This window comes from Cibotium barometz, chromosome 38, assembly GCF_041138505.1.
Source record: "Cibotium barometz isolate CiBa-2024 chromosome 38, ASM4113850v1, whole genome shotgun sequence".
Classification (NCBI taxonomy): domain Eukaryota; kingdom Viridiplantae; phylum Streptophyta; class Polypodiopsida; order Cyatheales; family Cibotiaceae; genus Cibotium; species Cibotium barometz.
The window spans coordinates 46,948,462-46,969,619 of NC_141083.1; the positions used below are offsets into that span (position 1 = coordinate 46,948,462).

At 41.1% G+C, this 21,158-nt stretch overlaps 1 protein-coding gene across 2 annotated transcripts in view; it reads right to left on the bottom strand.

Moving 5' to 3' along the window:
• Positions 1–13,759, bottom strand: part of LOC147616798 (uncharacterized) — a 30,551-nt gene extending 16,792 nt beyond the window's left edge. Inside the window, exons 1-2 of one of the 2 annotated variants that reach the window (XM_086777855.1) lie at positions 13,587–13,757; positions 13,427–13,499 (exon numbers count right to left, since the gene is read on the bottom strand). In XM_086777855.1, the coding sequence (XP_086633981.1) occupies positions 13,427–13,499; positions 13,587–13,694 (181 nt within the window). In that variant the 5' untranslated portion in view covers positions 13,695–13,757. Of the gene's footprint in view, positions 1–13,426; positions 13,500–13,586 lie in introns of both variants that reach the window. The other variant, XM_086777856.1, reaches the window with a different exon arrangement.
• Positions 13,760–21,158: the final 7,399 nt, after the last annotated feature.

A 21,158-nucleotide genomic window follows, 5' to 3' on the forward strand; every position in this document is an offset into this window, starting at 1 on the left:
TGGCTTGGACCAATGGAAGATAATGTTTCCATTTGGACTGCTGGTCATGACAATATGACTTGAGAACATCAAAGGCCAACTCGTTATAAATTTCTGTCTGGCCATGGAATGCACTAGACAATTGTAACTTAGTTCCAAAGTTTTCGAATAACGTCCTCCAGAAATGCGAGGTAAACTTGGAATCTCTATCTGATGTAATAGTGCTAGGCAAACCACAAATAGGGTACCAATGTTTGAGAGAAAGACGGGCTACGTCTTCAGCTGTGGCCGTACGGTCGCATGGAATGAGCATGCAGAACTTACTGAAGCGATCCACAATGGTAAAACACTGAGTGTTGCGGGATCCGGTGGATGCTGGTAGAGGCCCTACAAAGGCTATAGATATGTAGATGAAAGGTTCGTCGGGGATAGGTAAAGGTTGAAGTAAACCAGCCTTCTTTGTATGTGGGACCTTTACTTTTTGACAAATCTTACAGGCTTGAACATGTGAATATACATCATGCCTCATTTTTGGCCAGTAAAAAGACCGTTCTAATTTCTCAAGGGTACTGTTGATACCTCTATGTCCTCCAACTAAGGAGTCATGGACATCATGTAAAAGAGCTGATCGCTTTTCCCGAATGACACAGAGACGATTCTTGAAGAACAACCAACCGTTCTGCAGTGAATAATGACCAGGCTCAAAACTGAGGGCCAAATTATTCTAAGTACCAAACTCAAGGGAGTCGACATATTGGTCTTTCATGCTAAGTCCTTCCCTGTGATTTCGAGAATGGTAGACTCCTGGACTACCTGGATGTTGGCCTTTCGACTAAGAGCATCTGCTATTGGGTTATGCTTACCAGAGATGTACTCAATCATTCCTCCAAACTGTTGGAAGAGTTGACTCCACCTGGCTTGCCGATCACTCCATTGGGCACTTGGCATTATTTGAAGCCACTTAAGTGCTGGTGGTCTGTTTTGATTCTGAAAACCTGTCCATAAAGAAAAGGCTTCCAATGTTTGAGCATTGTGATCACACCCAAAAGCTCTTTGTCATATACCGAATAATTCTTTTCAGCAATATCCAACTTTCTACTGTAGTATGTCACGGGTCTATTGTCCTGCTGGAGAACTGCACCTATGGCTGCATTGCTTGCATCAGTAATGACCTCGAAAGGTTCATCCCAAGATGCTAACTTCAAAACAAGCAAGTGCACGGAATGCATCAAGCACCTTGCCTGTGATGACTGAGACTTTTTGTTTACGAGTCTTCACCCCCTTGAGCAAGTCGGTGAGAGGTGCTGCAAGGTTGGAAAACTGGTAAACATGGGTACTGTAGGCTTGACAAAGACCTACGAAAGAATAGATCTCTTGGGCAGTCTGAGGGATATCCCAATCTAAGATCTCCTGAACCTTTGAGGGGTCCAATCGAATCCCATCGGAACCAATGATATAGCCCAAGTATTGAACTTCCTTAGACTTTTTGGCGTTTATGTAGAGCCCATTATCTCACAAAAGTTGCAAGACTTTCTCCACATCCTTCTCATGCTGCTCCACAGTGGCTAAAAATACAAGTATGTCATCAAGAAAGATGAAAACATACTTACCAATGAGGACTGCGAAAATCCTGGACATCATTTTATTGAAGGTCGCGGATGCATTTGTAAGCCCAAAAGGCATGACTACGAACTTGTAGTGACCACGCTCTATCCGAAAAGCTATTTTTGGAATGTCAGCTTCGAAAATGCGGACCTAATGGTAACCACTCTTGAGGTCGATCTTAGTGAAAAATTTTGCACTGTCTAAACGCTCCAAAATTTACTCAATCCTTGGCATAGGAAACTTATTCTTAATGGTGAGTTTATTCAATGCCCTGTAGTCTACACAAAGGCGTGCAGACTTGTCCTTCTTTTGGACAAATAGGATGGGTGCAACAAATGGTGAGGACGAAGGCCGAACGAATCCGGCTCGAAGAAACTCAAATAACTGTCTTTCTAGCTCGCCCTCTAAAGTCTTGGAAAGACAATAGGGAAACCTGCTAGGAGGTTCTGATCCAAGGACCAAATCAATATGATGGTCCTCAGGACGGGATGGAGGGAGACTAGGTGGAAGTTCGTCCCTAAGCAGCATGTCCTAATGTCTAACAAGAGGTCTGCTAACTGTGGGATGGAAGATGAGATAGATGCTACCGATGAGGTAGAGGCTATCTGAGCACGAACATAAAGGAGTGCTCCTTCCGCTCCCTTGTGGATAGCTCGTCAGACCTGGAGATGCGAAATCAATAGGATGCCGAGAATGCTTCTATCCCCACAAATCATGACGGGCTCAGGAAAACCTTTACAGATAGTAAAAGTGTCCTGTCTCCAATCGGGAACAGGCTCATATTGGCGAAACCACTGGATTCCTAAGATCATGTCACACCCCAAAAGAGGCGAGACAATGAAATCTCGTTGGAATGAGGCCTTCTGAACTTCAAAGGCAAACTGTTGTGTCTTCTGAGATATGTGGGTGTGGAGACCAAGTGTGAACCCGTCCACATCCAAATGATATGGTACTAATGTGCAGCTCATCTTGTTAGCCAACTGGGGAGAGATGGCGTCTTCAGAACTACCCATGTCGAGTAGGACCACAAACTGTCGGCCCTTGGCAGAGCCATAAGCTCGGATGAGGCTTTTCTGTGCAGCATCGCTCTCACCCTCCTGCTTAGCATTAAATACCACGGATGGCATAGGATGCATAGAAGGTAAAAGCTGAACTGCATTGGTGGTAGTAGGCGGGGCTGGAGGAGCTGGAGATACTGTGGCAACCGGCAGAAGGTGCCTTGGCGGCTTGTTCTCCTCCTCTGGAGGGAGATAGCCTCCAGTAATGCCTGCTTTAGCCTTTTCATCAGGGCTTTTCTTAGGCTTAGATTCTTTATCCTTCTTACCCCCTAAATTGGAGCTATTACTGTCGTCCTTCTTAGCATCTTTGGAAGATGCATTGCCCTTCCCTGGCTGTGCAGCAGATTGCTGTTGCTGGGGTTTGGTACTGGGATGACTGCTTGGACTTGTCTCCATTCATCTTCATTTTTAGCGAGAGTCAAAGCCCGGTCATATGTACTGGGTTCAAAGTTGCGAACTGTGAACCGGATGTTGGGATCCAATCCACGAATGAATCGCTCCATCTTGGCCTGCGCAGATAGCCCTAACTGTTGTGTTGCTAAAGTGATAACCTTGCCGGAAAACTGAAGCACTGGCGACCCGTTCTGTCTAAGTCCATAGAACTCATCTCCTAGACCGATCATATACTGGGACAGGAGAAATCTGGTCTTTAGGTCATGAACAAACGTATCCCAGCTAAAAGCTATGACACCTGTGGTTTGGTTTGTATGAAGACTAGACCAATGCTGCCACCAAGTAACTGCCTCACTTGTAAGGTGGAGAGCCACTACGTGGACTCTATCCTGAGGATCTCTGATCCTAGCTAATAGAAATCGAATGACGGTAGCTGATGCTACGGACTGTTGGGTGTTGGGGGCTGGTGGCACCTGAGGCTAGGGAAGCTGAAAAGAGGTGCTGGTATCTAAGATGCATGGCCTCCTTTTCCCTTTGGTGCTCGAGTAGCATACGTTCTCGATCGAGCTCTCGTTGGTGCTCCCGAGCGGCGAGTTTAGCCTGACGCCGGTCTTCTTTGATCCTACGTTGGGCTTCCTCATAGTCCCATCTATCTGCTTTTTCTTGTTGTTTTCTTGCTTCTGCTTCTGCTTGTGCTTCTGCTTTTGCTTCTCTCCGTCTGGCCTCATCTTCTCTTCTTTGTTGTTCCATCTGAAAGAAGAGGGAGATGTAGTCGGGGGTTGCTGGAAGCGGAGGAGGACGTGCTACTATTGCCTCCAAGAGTTGGAGACGCTTCATGAGAAGCTGGTTCTGAGCTCTAAGTAGAGCTATGGTGTCTGCTATAGTCGGAAGAGCAAGGTCTCCTTCAGGGGAGACTTCTTCCAGCTGATAGGTACTCTCCTCTGTAGACATGATGCTGAAGTCGGTGGTCGTGCCGGAACGCAATTTGACCATCCAAGGATGCCCTCACGCTAGGATACGGTGTGTCTGGACAAGCTGAATCTGATACCAATGTAACATGCAGCGGAAGTATTCGTAATTGAGGATCCTGTCACACCAATAGTGGCCTCTCTCGCCACAATCATTACAGGTCCTCTCTGCCTTTAGTTTCTCGCGGTCAGTAACGGACTTCTTCTCAGAAGACTTCTCCGACGAAGCCTTCCCTTCGCTCGTGTTACGGCCTTTCGACCGTTGGCCAATTAAGGCCTCCGAACCTCCACCCTGAGGAGGGTTCGTGAATCGTTCCTCCTGGTTCAAGACCATGGGCACAAGCTCCTCCCACGTGATGGTACTGAGCCTGCCACCACTGGTAATCAAAGACGAGTAAAATGCTGAGTACTGAGAGGGCAAGTGTGACAGCAACGTTATGGCCATGTCCTCTGACAATATCTCCTTCCCAGCCTGAAGAACTTCCTACGGAAGAGCGTGCAGCTTGTTAATATGCTCCCGCATCGTTGACGATTTTGCAGGGATCATAACCCGCATCTGTACTTCCAAGGAAATCCTCTTCATGGGCGATACCCTGTTGTAAAGAGAAGCCAAATGCTGCCATATACCTCTGGCCAGCGTCATATGCTTTACATGATTGATTACCAGCGGTGTGCAGTTGAGAAAGATAAACGAACGGATCTTGGCGTTGACACGATCCCACATCTGTGTCTGAGCCTCCCGGTCCTTTCGGATCGACGGTAACTCCCCTTCCTCTACTTCCGGCCGTGGAACCCCAACAACGACGAAATCAGCGAGGTCGTAAGACTCCAGAACAGATTCCATCATAACCTTCCATATGCCGTAGTTGCTCCCGTCCAACTGACGGTCCACCGGGAACGTGGGGAGTGTCGGGATCTTCACATGCCTCTCGGCCATCTCAAACAAATCTGCCATTGCGGGGATGTACTCTGAAAAGGGTGGGTGAGTGGGAACAAAGAAGAACTAACACCTGCAAGTGGCTGTCCAGCAAATCAGCCCGCCGTCCTCTTGCTTCTCCTCTTCCCGAACAGTCCCAAACAGTCCACCAATCAGCAACACAACAGTCCCCCTCTTGCTCACACAAATCCCAAGAACTATCTAGAGCCTAGGCTCTGATACCATGTCAGAATACACAGCGGAGATGATGACCAGATCTGGGAACACGAGCAAAACGCAGTGCAGAAAATCACAGCACAAGAGAGAGAGAGATAGAGGCGTGTAACTCTGCTCTATATACACAAGAAGATCCCGGAGTTGATACAAAAAATGACAAGGGGCTGGGGGCCTTTTTATATGGCCCCCATCAGCAGTCGGCCTGCTGTAGGGCAGCCGACTGGACATCCACGACCTGCAACAGCAGTCGGCCAGCACTAAGGGTCCATGACCTGTCCAGTTCAGTCGGCCAGCTCCAGAATGGGAACACAAACATGCTGATGCAATTGGCCAGCAACTGGATCCTCCTGCCAACTCAGGCTGCCCCCCAAGCCACAAAAAATGGGAAAAAATAAGGGAAAAATGGGGGAAAAATACGGAGAGTGGGGAAAAATAAGAAAACACCTCATAAGGCCGGGCACACCCACAACAAAGGCCCTGGTGATAAAAATAGACAAGAGATGACTTCTAACAATCTCCACCTTCTAGGTATATTCCTGCTCCCAGAGTTCCATCCAGAGTGGAGGTGTTGCACGGGAAATCAGCCCTAGACCAGGGCACCATCGCCATCATATACATGACGAAGAGAATGATGTTCTAGAGTGTCGAGATGCTCGTCGACAGCAAGAAGACCAAAGAGTTCAAGTCAGGGGACAAGGACATCAAATTCGAGAGCTATAATGGAAATCTGGATCCCACCAAGGCACTTACTTTCATAAGGCAATTCGAAATAGCCTTTTGCACTGAGGACTTCACAGAGAAATCTATGCTCAGGCATGTGTGTATGCATCTTTAAGAGACCGCAAGTGATTGGTGGGACAGGTGCTCATACATGGAGTGCTTTCAAAGAGCAATTCTATGATCAGTTCCTTCCTCCTCACTTCGAAAAGGATGTACAACGAAAGGAATGGGATTGGCTAGCACAGAATGAAGGCGAGTCTATTTCCTCATATCAAAGTTTTGGTGGATTCTTCTCAAGGTCACACACTAGGGGAAATTCGAGCTCCAAATGGATCCTTTTAGAGCCCATTAAAATAATATAAGGCGAACCAATGAGAGTGCTCAGATTCTAGATCCATGTAACATGGATCTTTTTTGTCATCAGTGGTCTCCACAATTTCGAGCTCAAAAAAGAGGAATAAAATATATTGGCATAAACCTCAAAAATAGAAGAATGTCAAGCCTGAATACCACCTACCAAAACGTATGTCAGAAGGAATATCAGGAAAAGAGGCCAAACTGATTGAAAGCTAGTCTGATTGAAGACTTTCTCCATAACTTGAACTTGGTTCTCTTCGTTCCCCGCCTTTCTTACGTCGTCACTTATTTTCGCCATATCTGCTTCATCTCTTCTTCTTCTTCTCTCAGCCTCTTTTATCTTCTATCTTAAGAGTTTGGTAAACTTCGTAAAGCTATGTTTGCTAATTATGATTTCTTTATGATTTTATTTTGTTTGTTACATTCGTTAACCTTCCTAACCATGATGTCATTTGTAAAAACTTACAGGGTTATTTGTCAACTCGACCAAGGAAAACAGAGTGCAAGGTTTACAACGTTTCTTTAAAGTTTTATTTTAGTTATTTAGATTGTTGAGCCCAACGAAATGGTAATAATGTTATGTTTTCCCTTTGTAGATGAGCTCTAGGAGAAAACACATCTAAAGTGTGGAGCTTTTCAACAGGAAGGATGCTAATGGGGCAACTCGATCCCTTAGCGGTTCAGGAAGTCAGACTGGATTACGATGAGACCCAGAGACCAGGATAAAACAAAAAGACATTGGTGATCCTAAGAAGTATTACAAAGGTAGAATCGTGGAGTTCTACAAGCGGCCACATGGTGCAATCGAGGTCCTTGTGCAGCATGTTTATATGCACACGGACACAATGCTACATCACCACAATGAAAGTACAAGATCTAAGACAAACAATAAGATTCAATAAGTAGTGTTTGTTTTTTGTGTTTAATACCTAATTGTTTTGTGCTCTATAGCTAAGCATTAAAATTTTATTGCAGCTTTATATCCATCAAATGTGGAGGAGTCGCAGAATACAGAGTGCATCACTAGAAGAATCAATGTCTTCCATATAGAGATAGGCACATTGCTATATGATAACCCACCGAGCCATATAGCAGAACAGGGAATCTTTTTTTTATAATTCTATGTATGTTTTGGCTAATGCAAACGATAATGTTGGTAGACTGGCATCTATCCCACTACCACCATTGTCTAGCCAAGAATGGATTTGTTCTTGCACAGACATCATTGCAGCATACAAGAAAAAGATAAGAATAGATATGCATGCAATAATGAAACCATCAACAGGTTCCAAGGACATCCATCTGAGTTGGTTTATACCATTTTAGCGCCTTTGCATAGATGTTTGCATCATGTGAGAGTGTCAAGAAAACAAAGTTAACATATCAAGTGAGGTCCCTTGATAATGATTGGATGAACTAATTTTTGGGGAAGAGATGGGATGTAAAGAGGACCTCTGTAGAAGATGCCATTAAATGCAAAGTAACAATGCCAAATGTTACATTCAGGTGAAATCAAAACATAAAGTTTATTTATGTTTGTAGCAAATTCTATTAGGGTGATATCCGTTACTTTTTAACATTGATTGTTTTTATGACCAGGTATTTCACTGGGAGGCAAACATTATGCATGCGATTTCGTTACAGAAGATGGCGACTATGAAGAGGCGACTAGCAAAGCTAGGATCAAACATGCGTGATTGGACTCACTCTTGTATCAGAGATGTTGTAATCCAATTACAAGGTCGAGACCCATTAGTGGTCAATCTAAAAAGACATTGGCCATTGGCCTTTCTTAGACAAGAGATCCAATTTGCTGTGTAGTGATGCACCGAGGGATTTCTATTTAAGTTAGATGGTAGAAAAATCGAAAGCAGAAGTGAAGCTTCCAAAACCTGCTCTGTTTGTATCAAACCACATATTCTAGAGGTTATGGAATCACCTTGAGATTGTAACCTTTCCATCTATAATAAAATTTCAAGAATTATCTTTGGTCTATATGTTGTTGTATAAATGTTACTTCTTTCTTCTTTTTGCATTTTTTTCTTTCTATTTGCACTTGATCTCTGTTGCCTCTAAAATCTCTTCTTGGGTAAAGTGTTAAGAAAAAAATCTTACAATGCTCACAATGTTTTTTTATCTTTGTTGCATAAGGTTATTTGATTAAAGTCATTAGATTTTTTTAATGAATTAAAAGACTTAGATCGGTTTTATTTCCATGTGAATGCATTCAGAAGGTGGTGCTCTTTCTCTTCAAGGAGCGTCTAGCCAGAATGAAGTTGTCGATGGACACATTGCAGAGAACATACGTGTTACCTCGGGATGATGATGATGCTAGCCTACTCTATATAGGAAGTCAAACAATTTCTCTTATCTACCTCATGCATAAACAACTACTTGCATATCTTGATAAACAACTATTTACATCTGAACTTAGTAGACTTAAAGAAGTATTACTAAAATATTAGGTCATGAATGATTAAAATGAAGAATCTCTTGAACTGAGATATCCATCTCACGCAATTAGATTAAAAAACAAAATTGAGATGGTCAAGGTGGATATTCCCATTTGGACTGAAAAGAGAAATTAAGGAAGAAATAAATGGTTGCTGGGTTAAATAACTCAAAATCGACTAAATTCACCACATCGCGAAGAAGAGCATCAGACCACATCCGATGCTTCTCTTTGCGTTGTGGTGACTCTACACTTTCCACTTGATTCAACATACTGCAATGCTCTAATTTCGGGAGAGGACAAGCGACGGGAGTCAATTTTGGCCACTGACTAGTACATAGCAAACATCTGTCATCGATAACTCAATTCACCACAACGCGAAGAAGAGCATCAGACCACATTCGATGCTTCTCTTTGCGTTGTGGTGACTTTGCACTTTCCACTTGATTCAGCATACTACAATGCTCTAATTTCAGGAGAGGGCAAGCGGCGGGAGTCAATTTTGGCCACCAATTGGCACATAGCAAACATCGATGACTCAATTCACCACAACGCGAAGAAGAGCATCAGACCACATCCGATGCTTCTCTTCGCGTTGTGGTGACTCTGCACTTTCCACTTGATTCAACGTACTGCAATACTCTAATTTCGGGAGAGGGCAAGCAACAAGAGTCGATTTTGGCCACCGGCTAGCACATAGCAAACATCGATGACTCAATTTACCACAACGCGAAGAAGAGCATCAAACCACATCCGATGCTTCTCTTCAGGGTTGTGGTGACTCTGCACTTTCCACTTGATTCAGCATACTGCAATGCTCTAATTTCAAGAGAGGTATCTCCATCACCAACCGCGGCATCATCTCCGTCCCCTTCGCACACCCCGCTCTAACGAGTTCATTGTCCTCATCGACGATTGGTACAACTCCGAGCAAGCCGGTGGCTGGTTGGTGCTAGCCAAGGAAGCAAGGCGGCTGGCGCAAGGCAGCCAAGCGAAGGAAAGAAGCCGGCTGGCGCAGGGCGGCCAAGCAAGAGAAACATGCGCAAGGCAACAAGCGCCTAGCAAGGGACCAACTCAAGGCCAGCACAGAAAGTAACACCGGTTTGCAAGACGCCATAGCTACAGCAGCTATCAGAGACTAGGCACCAACGCCCAAGCATCAAGCGCACAGCAAAAAATATGAAGCGAGGGGCATCTATCAAAGCGGAGGTGTGAGCAAAGTGGAGGTAGGTTTAAAACACGACAATGCTGTGTAGAAAGGAGCCATGCGGTCATTTGCTGTATGCAAAAGGAAGTAAACGTTGCTATGCAAGCAAGGCAGTTGGGGTTGGTATACACGGTGGACAGAAGGTGATCCCCTTCGAATCAGAGTCTCAGAGCCTCTTTAATTCCCACTTCCCATGGACTATTGGTCGTGTCTGGGCTGGTAGTGCCCACTTGCCACCCGTCCAGCAAGCGGGAGTCAATTCTGGCCACCTACTAGCAAATAGCAAACATCAATGGCACGTCGCATGGCCTTAGAGGCCTTTCCTTTGGCTGTCTTGCTAGCGCCCTGCACAGTCTTGGACTTCTTTTGTAGCTACAACCTTGGAGTCTCCTCTGTGTCTGCAATGATCGCCTGCTCACTCGGCCTTGTGCAGCCTCCTGTATGCCTTGATCCACCTCGTTCACACGGAGCTGGCCGGCCGCCCAAGTGCAGTGCACCAGAAGCACTGTATTAAGCCAACACAACACACGGAGCATGCCTTATACGTGATCCCCTTCTCAAGTTGTGATGAATCAAGACATCTTTTATATAGCATACTCAATGCAATGTGAGAACTGTGCGGTCACATCAAAGGTACCCCCTCCTCGCGTTTTAATGAATCTAGATGCCCTTCGTACTCAATCAAAATCAATATAGCACAATAAGGATACCCCCAAAAATTACGTACCAAACTCCTTGCATTGTGGTGATTTCACACTTAAAATAATCTTATATTATGTAACTTGCGACGAATTAGTATAAATCGAGAGGGAGGGGGGGGGGGGAGGGGTTCATGTGCTCAATGCATTACAACGCGAGTTCAGGTGGGGTCCCTTTGATGTGACCCCACCTGAACTCGCGTTGTAATGCATTGAGCACATGAACCCCTCCCCCCCCCCCTCTCTCCTTCTCGATTTGTACTAATTTGTCGTAAGTTACATAGTATAAGATTATTTTAAGTATGAAATCACTACAACGTGAGGAGAGTACTCCCAACAACTGCATGTCAACCTCCTTGCAATGTAGTGATTTCACACTTAAAATAATCTTATATTATGTAGCTTACGCATCAAATCAGTACAAATCGAGGGGGGGGCGTCTCATGTACTCAATGCATTACAACGCGAGTAGGGGTGGGGTCACATCAGAGAGACCCCTTCCACGCATTGTAATGCATTGAGCACATGAGCCCCCCCCCCCCCCCCTCCCCCCCCCCCCTCTCGATTTGTACTAATTTGCACGATATAAGGAAGGCAACGTATATGTAATGCGTATGTATGTACACATGTTAAACACCTATTTTACAAGTACGTGTACCAATCAATACAATACAAGATAAGAGCTCGTAAGTACGTGTACCAATCAATACAATACGAGATAAGAGCTCGTAAGTGCACTGTCCACGATAAGAAAAAGACACACAGTAAGTGACCAGTGACAAGCGTAAATGTCGTCTTGTTGACTACTATACTCGTGCTCTGATATTATCAATGATGTACAAGGATGCTCTTCACTATGAAGCCAACCTTCCCACTGAAGAGAAATTTCAAGATATTCAGCAAAGACTCAATAGTCCGCAATTTTATTCAAGTCACTAATTTATAATTGTGAAGTTTATTGAAGAATCAAATTTTCAATATCCAAAGCATTAAGCCCCGTGAATTCAATATGTTCTATTGGCTTTGGTTTCTTTCTCCTCTATCCTAACTGCAATCCTCCTATCCACCACATGAGTAATTACCTCAATGCATTGACTTCATCGATTCCACCACCACACGAGATGGCCTTCTGAAACCCGTAATGAGCTTGCCAATGTGAGTACTCCATGCCTTGGGTAGACCAGATTGAACACTGAAGTACTAAGGATCACCTGGCTTTATGGAAAGATCCAATGCCCTGTTCATCAATGTCAAACTTACTCTTTCTATCTTTTGATTCTTCACAATTTCACTCTCATCAAGTATTAGTACAAATTTCAGTGTGCCACCGTATTCTTGAACAGACATACCATAGAACTTCACCATTGCAGCTTGCAATTTACACACATCCAAGACATAATTGTTCTTTGGATTTAGATCAAAGGTCACTTCTTTAGCACAATGCTTGAATACATGTGAGTGAACTATGTGTTTAGACTCACCAATGAGTTCAAGGACATTGTTATTCAATTGTTACCTTGCTTTTTTGACACTAAAAGGGCACAACAGCGGAGTTACCCTTTTGTTTTGCAACAGGGACTTAGAACCTGCATCCATTTGTCTGTAGATCATTGCATAGGATCCTCTACTTAAACCAACTTTGTCACAAATACCTTGAGCATTCTTCACATCTTGCATTCCAAGTCTCCATCATTAATTAACCATTGTAGCATTCTAACACTTGATTTCTCAGCTCCAGTCCTAGCTCTCAAACCAAAGAGACCCAAATGCTCAAGATGCAAAAACCTCCCAAAGTTCAATGGGAGGATGGATGGGGAGACAGCCACCAGTTGGCTCAGGAGACAGCAGCCACATTTGAGGCACCACGTGGAACTGGTTGATTCCAGCTGCACATTGTTCGGACAGCTTTGACTGGTTCTGTCTTTTCCACGTCTTCTTCCCATTCCAAGTCTCCATCACCAATTCACCACTGTAGGATTCTAACACTTGATTTCTCAGCTCCCGTCCTACCTCTCAAACCGAAGACACCCAAATGCTCAAGATGCTAAAACCTCCCAAGTTCAATGGGAGGTTGAAGGGTACCAGTTGGCTCAGGAGATAGCAGCCACATTTGAGGCACCTCATGGCTCTGGTTGATTCCAGCTGCACATTGACCGGACAGCTTCGACTGGTTCCGTCTTGTTAAGATGGGAGGACTAATTGAAGAGTCATGGGATTTGGACTTGGGGTGACTGTCATCAGACAGTACCAAAGGAGTTCACCCCTTAATCAAAACGATGGGAGAACTTCTGTCATCGATAGGGTCAGCAAGTACTACCTGGCTTGATTTTGGAAGTTTCTTGTGCTCCAGAAGTCCATGAAGCCGAAGGGAAAGGTGAGAGATTCATGGAAGGCTTAATGCCATCCTTGCACAAGTTTGTTCGTGTGCAGAACCCGAGAGTTTCTCTAAGGTAGTTTGTGTGGCAAAACCACCCTGAAGTGTGTTAGAAGTCGTGCGACTTGTCAGAAAGGCAGACCAACTACCATTCTCAGGCTTCATAGATCACATTCCTCCACAGGAGACCCCAGTGGGCCATTTCAGCATTCTAGGCAGATATTGACAATCTTCACACATCAGCAGGTGCAGAACGCTAATGAAAATTGTGACAGACGGGGCACATGGCGATTCCAAGAATTCTTGCAGGAAAAATTGTGCCAAGTATCAAATCTAAACAAATGTGCCAATTGAAGAGAAAATGCTCGCCAATTGCACATAAAAACCCTTACAGAATGCATGCAATGGTAGCGTATTAGAAGAAAATCACAAACAAATTTAAGAAGAGAAGAGAAGGCGGACCTTGCAGTTTAGCTGGGTGGTACATCTCTAGAGCCTCCAGAAGCCTGAGCTCCAGCTCCACTTGTTGCAGGCCCTGAACATGAGAAATTAGCGATGCACTTATGTGTTGAATTGAGTTATTTTTTCCCCCTTATTTTTGTTGTGAATTTTGCGAATTTACCTTGGGGAGCGAGGACTCGGAGGAGAGGGGCGCAGGGCCGTGCGTGTGGGTGGAGAGGGAGGGAGTGCCGTCTTGCTCCGAGACGGTTGGCTGTGCGCTTTCTGCCATGGGAGGAGGGGAGATCACTCGCGCCAAGACATCGTACCGTAGGCATATATTATGCTTTTTGCCTTCCTTTTGGAAGGATAAATATATTAAGATAAATATAAAGATGACAAAAATGACAAAAATGGTCTAGTCCCGGAATACATACTGAGCCTTATTGAGATGAGAAACTATAAATATATTAAGATAAATATAAAGATGACAAAAATGACAAAATGGTCTAGTCCCGGAATACATACTGAGCCTTATTGAGATGAGAAATGTGTTAGCTTAAAGGGTTAGCTTAAGATAGAAACAAGCTTGGATGTGTACACTTAAGAATTTTATGTTAGAGACCCACACCAACTCACGTATTTATTTATTTATTTATGAATTATATGTTAGGCACTAACTCACGCATTCGACTTATACTTTTCTATATATTTATTTAAAATATGAACTACATGTTTTTCATGGGATTGCTATAAATCATTTTTTCTTTATACCTATTAAAAAGATGTTTGTCGTAAAGTAATGTGGCGCCCTTTGTATTTCTTTACTTTTTACACATTTTCTATATATATTTTTTATACATGCTCAATTATATATCTTATAGAAGGTAGCATAGATGCGTTTTTACACATTATTTCTCCTCTCTTTGTAGAGTACATGAGACTAATTATATAGGCTATTTATTGTGTGCAAGGGATAATGAGATTGCATTAGCTTATATATATCTATACTACGAGAAGGTTGGTCAACCTAAGCCCAAAGTAGCATGGTGCCTCGAGAGCTAGATTTGGTATTGAAATGCCTTTTCACATGTGAATATGGTTCTATATGTGCTATGAAGGGTTCCATTCATTTGAACAAAATAGTTATGGTATGAAGCATTGCTTTTTTTATAATAACCTTTGCTACATTAAATACACACAAAGCACCTAGTCCAATTCACATGAGAGATATGAAATGCTACACACGTGGAGGATAGGCAAGGGTACTGTACTGAATAAGGGTTTGGAGTCCGCCACTCACCAAGCTTGAGGTGCCTATTTTGACATTTAATTTATTGATGATGGAAGTGGTACTAATATTCAACAAAGTTATGTAAGTTGTTTGGAGTCAGCTAATCACCAAGCTTGACTAGATAAGGTGCCGATTTTGACATTTAATAATTTATTGATGATGGAAGTGGTACTAATATTCAACAAAGGAAAATTCCTATTTTGACATTTAATTTATTGATGATGGAAGTGGTACTAATATTCAACAAAGAAATAGAAAATATTGGGCATGCTATTATGTACTTGCAATCTAGTGAAGCAAAAGGTATGGGTAGCAATTAGATGAGCAAAGTAGTGTACTTAATAAGGGTTTGGAGTCAGCTACTCACCAAGCTTGACTAGATAAGGTGCCTATTTTGACAGTTAATTTATTGATGATGGAAGTGGTACTAATATTCAACAAAGAAAGGTGCCTATTTTGACATTTAATTGATTGACGATGAAAGTGGTACTAATATTCAACAAAGAAATAGAAAATATTGGGCATGCTATCATGTTCTTGCAATCTAGTGAGCAAAAGGTATGGGCAGCAATCACAAGTGCAATTAAAAGAAAGAGAACTCAGAAGATGTAAGTTGGAAGAGGATACAAAGTGCGGTGTAGATAAGAGTACTTACAAGCAGTAGGATCTTTCACAACACAAAAATTTAAAACTCAAATTACACAATAATAGAGACAAAGAAAAATAAAGCCCCACACCCATGCTCCTGTGAAGGGAGCTTCGATGACTGGTCTGGAACTCCTAAGATGGAGGTTGTATGCTACTAGAAGCTAGGAGTAAACTCACAGTGATAACTAATGAACTGTGTGGAGAAGGGGTTGGTTGTGTATCTATATATACATGTATACGTAGGTCCCGCAATGACACAACCGCATAGGTCCACGGTCATAGTTGGTGCCACTATTCGTGGTGTAGCCTCAGCCCCCCCCCCCCCCCCCCCGGAAAAATGAACTAGGCAATGCATAGCAATTTTCCTACCTCCCACCATGACCATCCGCGTGTCTAAGAGTAAAGTCTACCTACTCCATGTGTGGCCACCTTCTTGTATGTGAATACAAGGATGGCGAGCATGCGGGCTGCTTAACCACGGCTACTCCTCATAATGGGGGGCACAAAAATATGAGCTAGTGGTGCCTAGACAATGCAATATGAGGGTGGAGCATTGATATCCAACATGAGTATTGAATTAAAGTGAGGTATTGAATTAAAGTGAGTATTGAATTAAAGTGAGGTATTGCTCGATTTTAGAGGGGCTGCTCACATAGAGTTATTAGCCACGTTTGATAATCATGGTGGTTTTTTGTCACACGCAATCATGATGGGTTTCTTATCACACAATATTCATGGTGTTCAAGGTTTGGAAAGGTAGGATTTAGCCTAGGTCAAGTATAGGTTGTATGCAACTATCTTGAAGGTGGACAATGGAGGTAAAGCTATTGAATTTATGTTAGTTTCAGGTGGTAGAGATCAAAAGCTATTAAGATGGTAGCAACTATCTTGAAGGCGGACAATGGAGGTAAAGCTATTGAATTTATGTTAGTTTCAGGTGGTAGAGATCAAAAGCTATTAAGATGGTAGCAACTATCTTGAAGGCGGACAATGGAGGTAAAGCTATTGAATTTATGTTAGTTTCAGGTGGTAGAGATCAAAAGCTATTAAGATGACAATTTTCCACTAATAATATGCTTTCTTCCAACCACCAATGATTAGATTGCTTCTTGAGAGTAAGGGTTTGCAAAATCTAATGTTATTCTTTACAAAGAAAGAGAAGTTTGGCATGGTATATCTAGAGATGTACCATGGGTGTTAGTGCCCACTAGCTAAGATTAAGACTGCGCTCAAGATTATCTCAAAAGATTTATCATAAAGATGGGTTGATTAGATTGCTGCTTGAGAGTAAAGGTTTGCAAGATCTAATGTTATTCTTTACAAGGAAAGAGAAGTTTGGCATGGTATATCTGGATGTTAGTGCCCACTTTCTAAGATTGAGACTATGCTCCAGACTATCTCAAAAGATTTATCATAAATTTTTGAAAGTAATGTATTGACTTTTGAAGGCCAATTATTATGGTTGGGTTTAAAAATGTGATCAATGTCACTTTTGAGGGGCCAATTATTATGGTCATTATATATCGGGTTTAAAAATGTGATCAATGTCACATGGTGAATGAGTGTATTCACATGGAAGTTGTCATGGCATTAATGAAGTGGTCGTTAGCCCAACCACTTAATTAATACTACACTCCAAACTTAAGCAACACAAATCTTGAGCCTCCCTATTGGCATTTAATTACCCTACTCTCACACAACTCTTTCCCCCACAAACACTATGCCCTCCTTAAGAACACACCCACTCCTATTATAATTCTTCTCTCATCCTTGCCCCATCGTTGTCCCGCCTTGCACCGCCTGCCTTCCTCTACAAGCCATATCACTTTATCTTGCCTCCATACTCCTCCTTAATAAGCATCCTCCTTAGAGAGAGAGAGAGAGAGAGAGAGAGAGAGAGAGAGAGAGAGAGAGAGACAGAGAGAGAGAGAGAGATGTAGAAGTCAAATCCCATGGCTCCACTTGCATTATTTTGTGAAGAATTTTATTTTTATTCTAGGTTGTAATTTATCATTTAATGGAAACCTAATTCTAAGTTAGGGTTGCATATTCTATATCATGACAAGGCTTAGAAATCTACATCAACAAATTGCTCCATTAATTTGGCAACATAGGACAATGATATGAAGTGGTGAAAGCATAGATACCTACATCATTAATGTGGATCCATAAATTGGGGGTGGGTCTCGAATAGGTTAAACGTTATATAAAAGTAAAATATCACATGTAGAATATATAATTAGTTCATTACATAGATTTCTATTAGAATTTAGTTATAACTCACTTGGCCCCATGCACAACACAAGTTTGAACACTAGTACATATATATTAGGCTATTGTATGTAGGGGATGACAAGAACACTTTATACATATGACAACTATATTAATTATGCAATATAAAATTAACTTATTGACCTATTTGAAAATCTTGAATCAATTACTATATATACACATAAGCTCTCTATTCTTGATATATGAGTAGGTGCATTTGTTACATATCAATAATAGAGAGCTTAGGTGTATATAAAAATATGAATGTAAATATTAATTTTCTTTTTTTAAAAAGGTGGTTGAGAGGTGGCTTCACAGAGCTAGCGAACGCAAGAGAGAGAGAGAGAGAGAGAGGGGGGGGGGGGGGAGGGAGGGAGGGAGGGAGATATTGAGGGATAATAAGCAATAAGTTATGATAGGAATAATTTAATATTAATATTAATTATATAATTATAAATGGATAGATGCTATATGCAAATGTAAAAAGAGTTAATGACATCTTTTTTTCGCACTACATGCTTATATATGATGTAATCTAGTGGGATGTCAAGCTACAACTGTAATAGCCGACACCATCTTTAAGTAGCTTTCATTTTGGTAAAGGGCACCGTGAACAGGCAATTGAATGTGTATAAGACATTTTGAGTAATAAGAAAACATTAATAAGTTATGATAGGAATAATTAAATATGAATATTAATTATATAATTATAAATGTATAGATGTATATGCAAATGTAAAAAGAGTTAATGAAGTCTTTTTTTCACACTGCAGGCTTATATAGCGTGCTTATATATGTATAGATGTATATGCAAATGTAAAAAGAGTTAATGAAGTCTTTTTTTCGCACTGCGTGCTTATATATGATGTAATCTAGTGGGATGTCAAGCTACAAAAACTTATGTAATAGCCGACACCATCTTTAAGTAGCTTTCATTTTGGTAAAGGGCATTGTAAACAAGCAATTGAATGTGTATAAGACATTTTGAGTAATAAGAAAGTAATAAGTAATAATTTAATATGAATATTAATTATATATTGGATAGATGTATATGCAAATGTAAAAAGAGTTAATGATGCCTTTTTTTCACATTGTGTGTTTATATATGATGTAATCTAGTGGGATGTCAAGCTACAAAAGCTTATGTAATAGCTGACACCATCTTTAAGTAGCTTTCACTTTGGTAAAGGGTACCGTGAACATGCAATTGAATGTGTATAAGACATTTTGAGTGATAAGAAAGCATCAATCTCATGTGAACTTTTGTGTCTTGGACTCTTACTTTTTCCCTCTTTTTCTTGCTTGCATGTTTTCTTCCTTGTGATTTATTCATGTGAGTGAGAGACTAGTATAGAGACTCATATACTCTTGAAAGAATCCTAATAATCTTAAGAGAACGTGAGTGAGATATCGGTATACTCTTGAGAGCATGTAAATAATTTTCCTCTCTTGTTTCATCCACCCAGGGGAATAATATAGGGGCTATTTTTAGCCCAATGGGTATTCTACAAGGTTCTCCAAAAAAAAGTGTTGGGCTATTTGATCAGAATTCTTTTTGATTAAAAAAATATGAAATAGCCCTAAATCACTGATTTTAAGTGAGATATGGAGACAAATTCCTAAAACTACACTACATCTCAACATATAAGAAATAAAATTTTAAAGCTTGACCCAAGATTGCTATATTTTGATATAAATGGAAAATATATATTTGCCCACCCATCTATATTTACACCATAATAATAATAATAGGCTCTTATAATGTACCATGGATCTCATTATCTCAATCTCTAGCTCAAGATTGAGTAGGCGAGGTTGCAAGAGGGAAGCTCTCCGTGGCTTGTCTCCATAGCTTTGCTCCCTTGTTACATAAAACCTACGTAGGACCTCCTCTCCATTGTTACATAAAACCTACGTAGGACCTCCTCTCCATTGTTACATAAAACATATCTAGGACCTCCTCTCCATTGTTATACATAACCTATTTAGAACCTCTCCACTATTACACACAACTCTAGGACCTCTCCATTGTTACACATAGCCTCTCTATCATTGTTACACATAGCTTCTCTATCATTGTTATACAAACATAACCTATCTAGAACCTCTCCATAATTACACATAACTCTAGGACCTCTTCATTGTTACACACAACCTCTCTAGGACCTCTCCATTGTTACACACAATCTTTGCTCACTTACTTGCTCACCTAGTTGCTCCAAGACAACAATCTCTCTATGAGGGGGTTTCATGGATTAGACACCTGCATTTGACTTATACTTTTCTATATATTTATTTATAATGTGAACTATATATCCTTCATGGGATTTCTATAAAATCATGAAATGTGAACTTATACTTTTCTATATATTTATTTATAATGTGAACTATATATCCTTCATGGGATTTCTATAAAATCATTTTATCTTTATACCTATATTAAAATGATGTTTGTCGTAAAGTAATGTGGCGGCCTTTGTATTTCTTTATTTATTTTTACTCATTTTCTATATATATATTTTATACATTATCAATTATATATCGTATAGAAAGTAGCATAGAGGCATTTTTATACATCCACCACAATGATTCACATTATTTCTCCTCTCTTTGTAGAGTAAAAAACTATTTTGCCTTACATGAGACTAGTTATATAGGCTATTTATTTTGTGCAAGGGATAATGAGATTGCATTAGCTATAGAGGAGGTTTATCAACCTAGACTGAAGTAGAATGGTGCTTCAAGAGCTAGATTTGGGCCTTTTCACATGAGAGTATGGTTTTATATGTGCTACAAAGGGTTCCATTCATTTAAACAAATAGTTATGGTATGAAGAATTACTTTTTTTTATAATAACCTTTGCTTTCATGAAATACACACTAAGCACCTAGTCCAATTCACATAGGAGATATGAAACACTACACATGTGGAGGATGAGTCCACTACTCACCAAGCTTGACTATATAAGGTGCGTGTTTTGACATTTAATTTATTGATGATGGAAGTGGTACTAATATTCAACACAAATGATGGAAGTGGTTTGGAGGCAACTACTCACCAAGCTTGACTAGATGAGGTACCTATTTTGACATTTAATTTATTGATTATGGGAGTTGTACTAATATTCAACAAAGAAAAATGCCTATTTTGACATTTAATTTATTGTTGATGATGGAAGTGGTACTAATATTCAGCAAAGAAATAGAAAATATTGGGCATGCTATTATGTGCGGGCAATCTAGTGAGCAAAAGGTATGGGTAGCAATCAGATGAGCAAGAGTAGTGTACTTAATAAGTGTTTGGAGTCAGCTATCCACACAAAGCTTGACTAGATAAGGTGCCTATTTTGATATTTAATTTATTGATGATGGAAATGGTGCTCCTAGTCAACAAAGAAAGGTGCCTATTTTGACATTTAATTTATTGATAATGGAGGTAGTACTAATATTTAACAAATAAATAGAAAATATTGGGCGTGCGATTATGTACTTGTTGTAATCTAGTGAGCAAAAGGTATGGGTAGCAATCACAAGTGCAATTAAA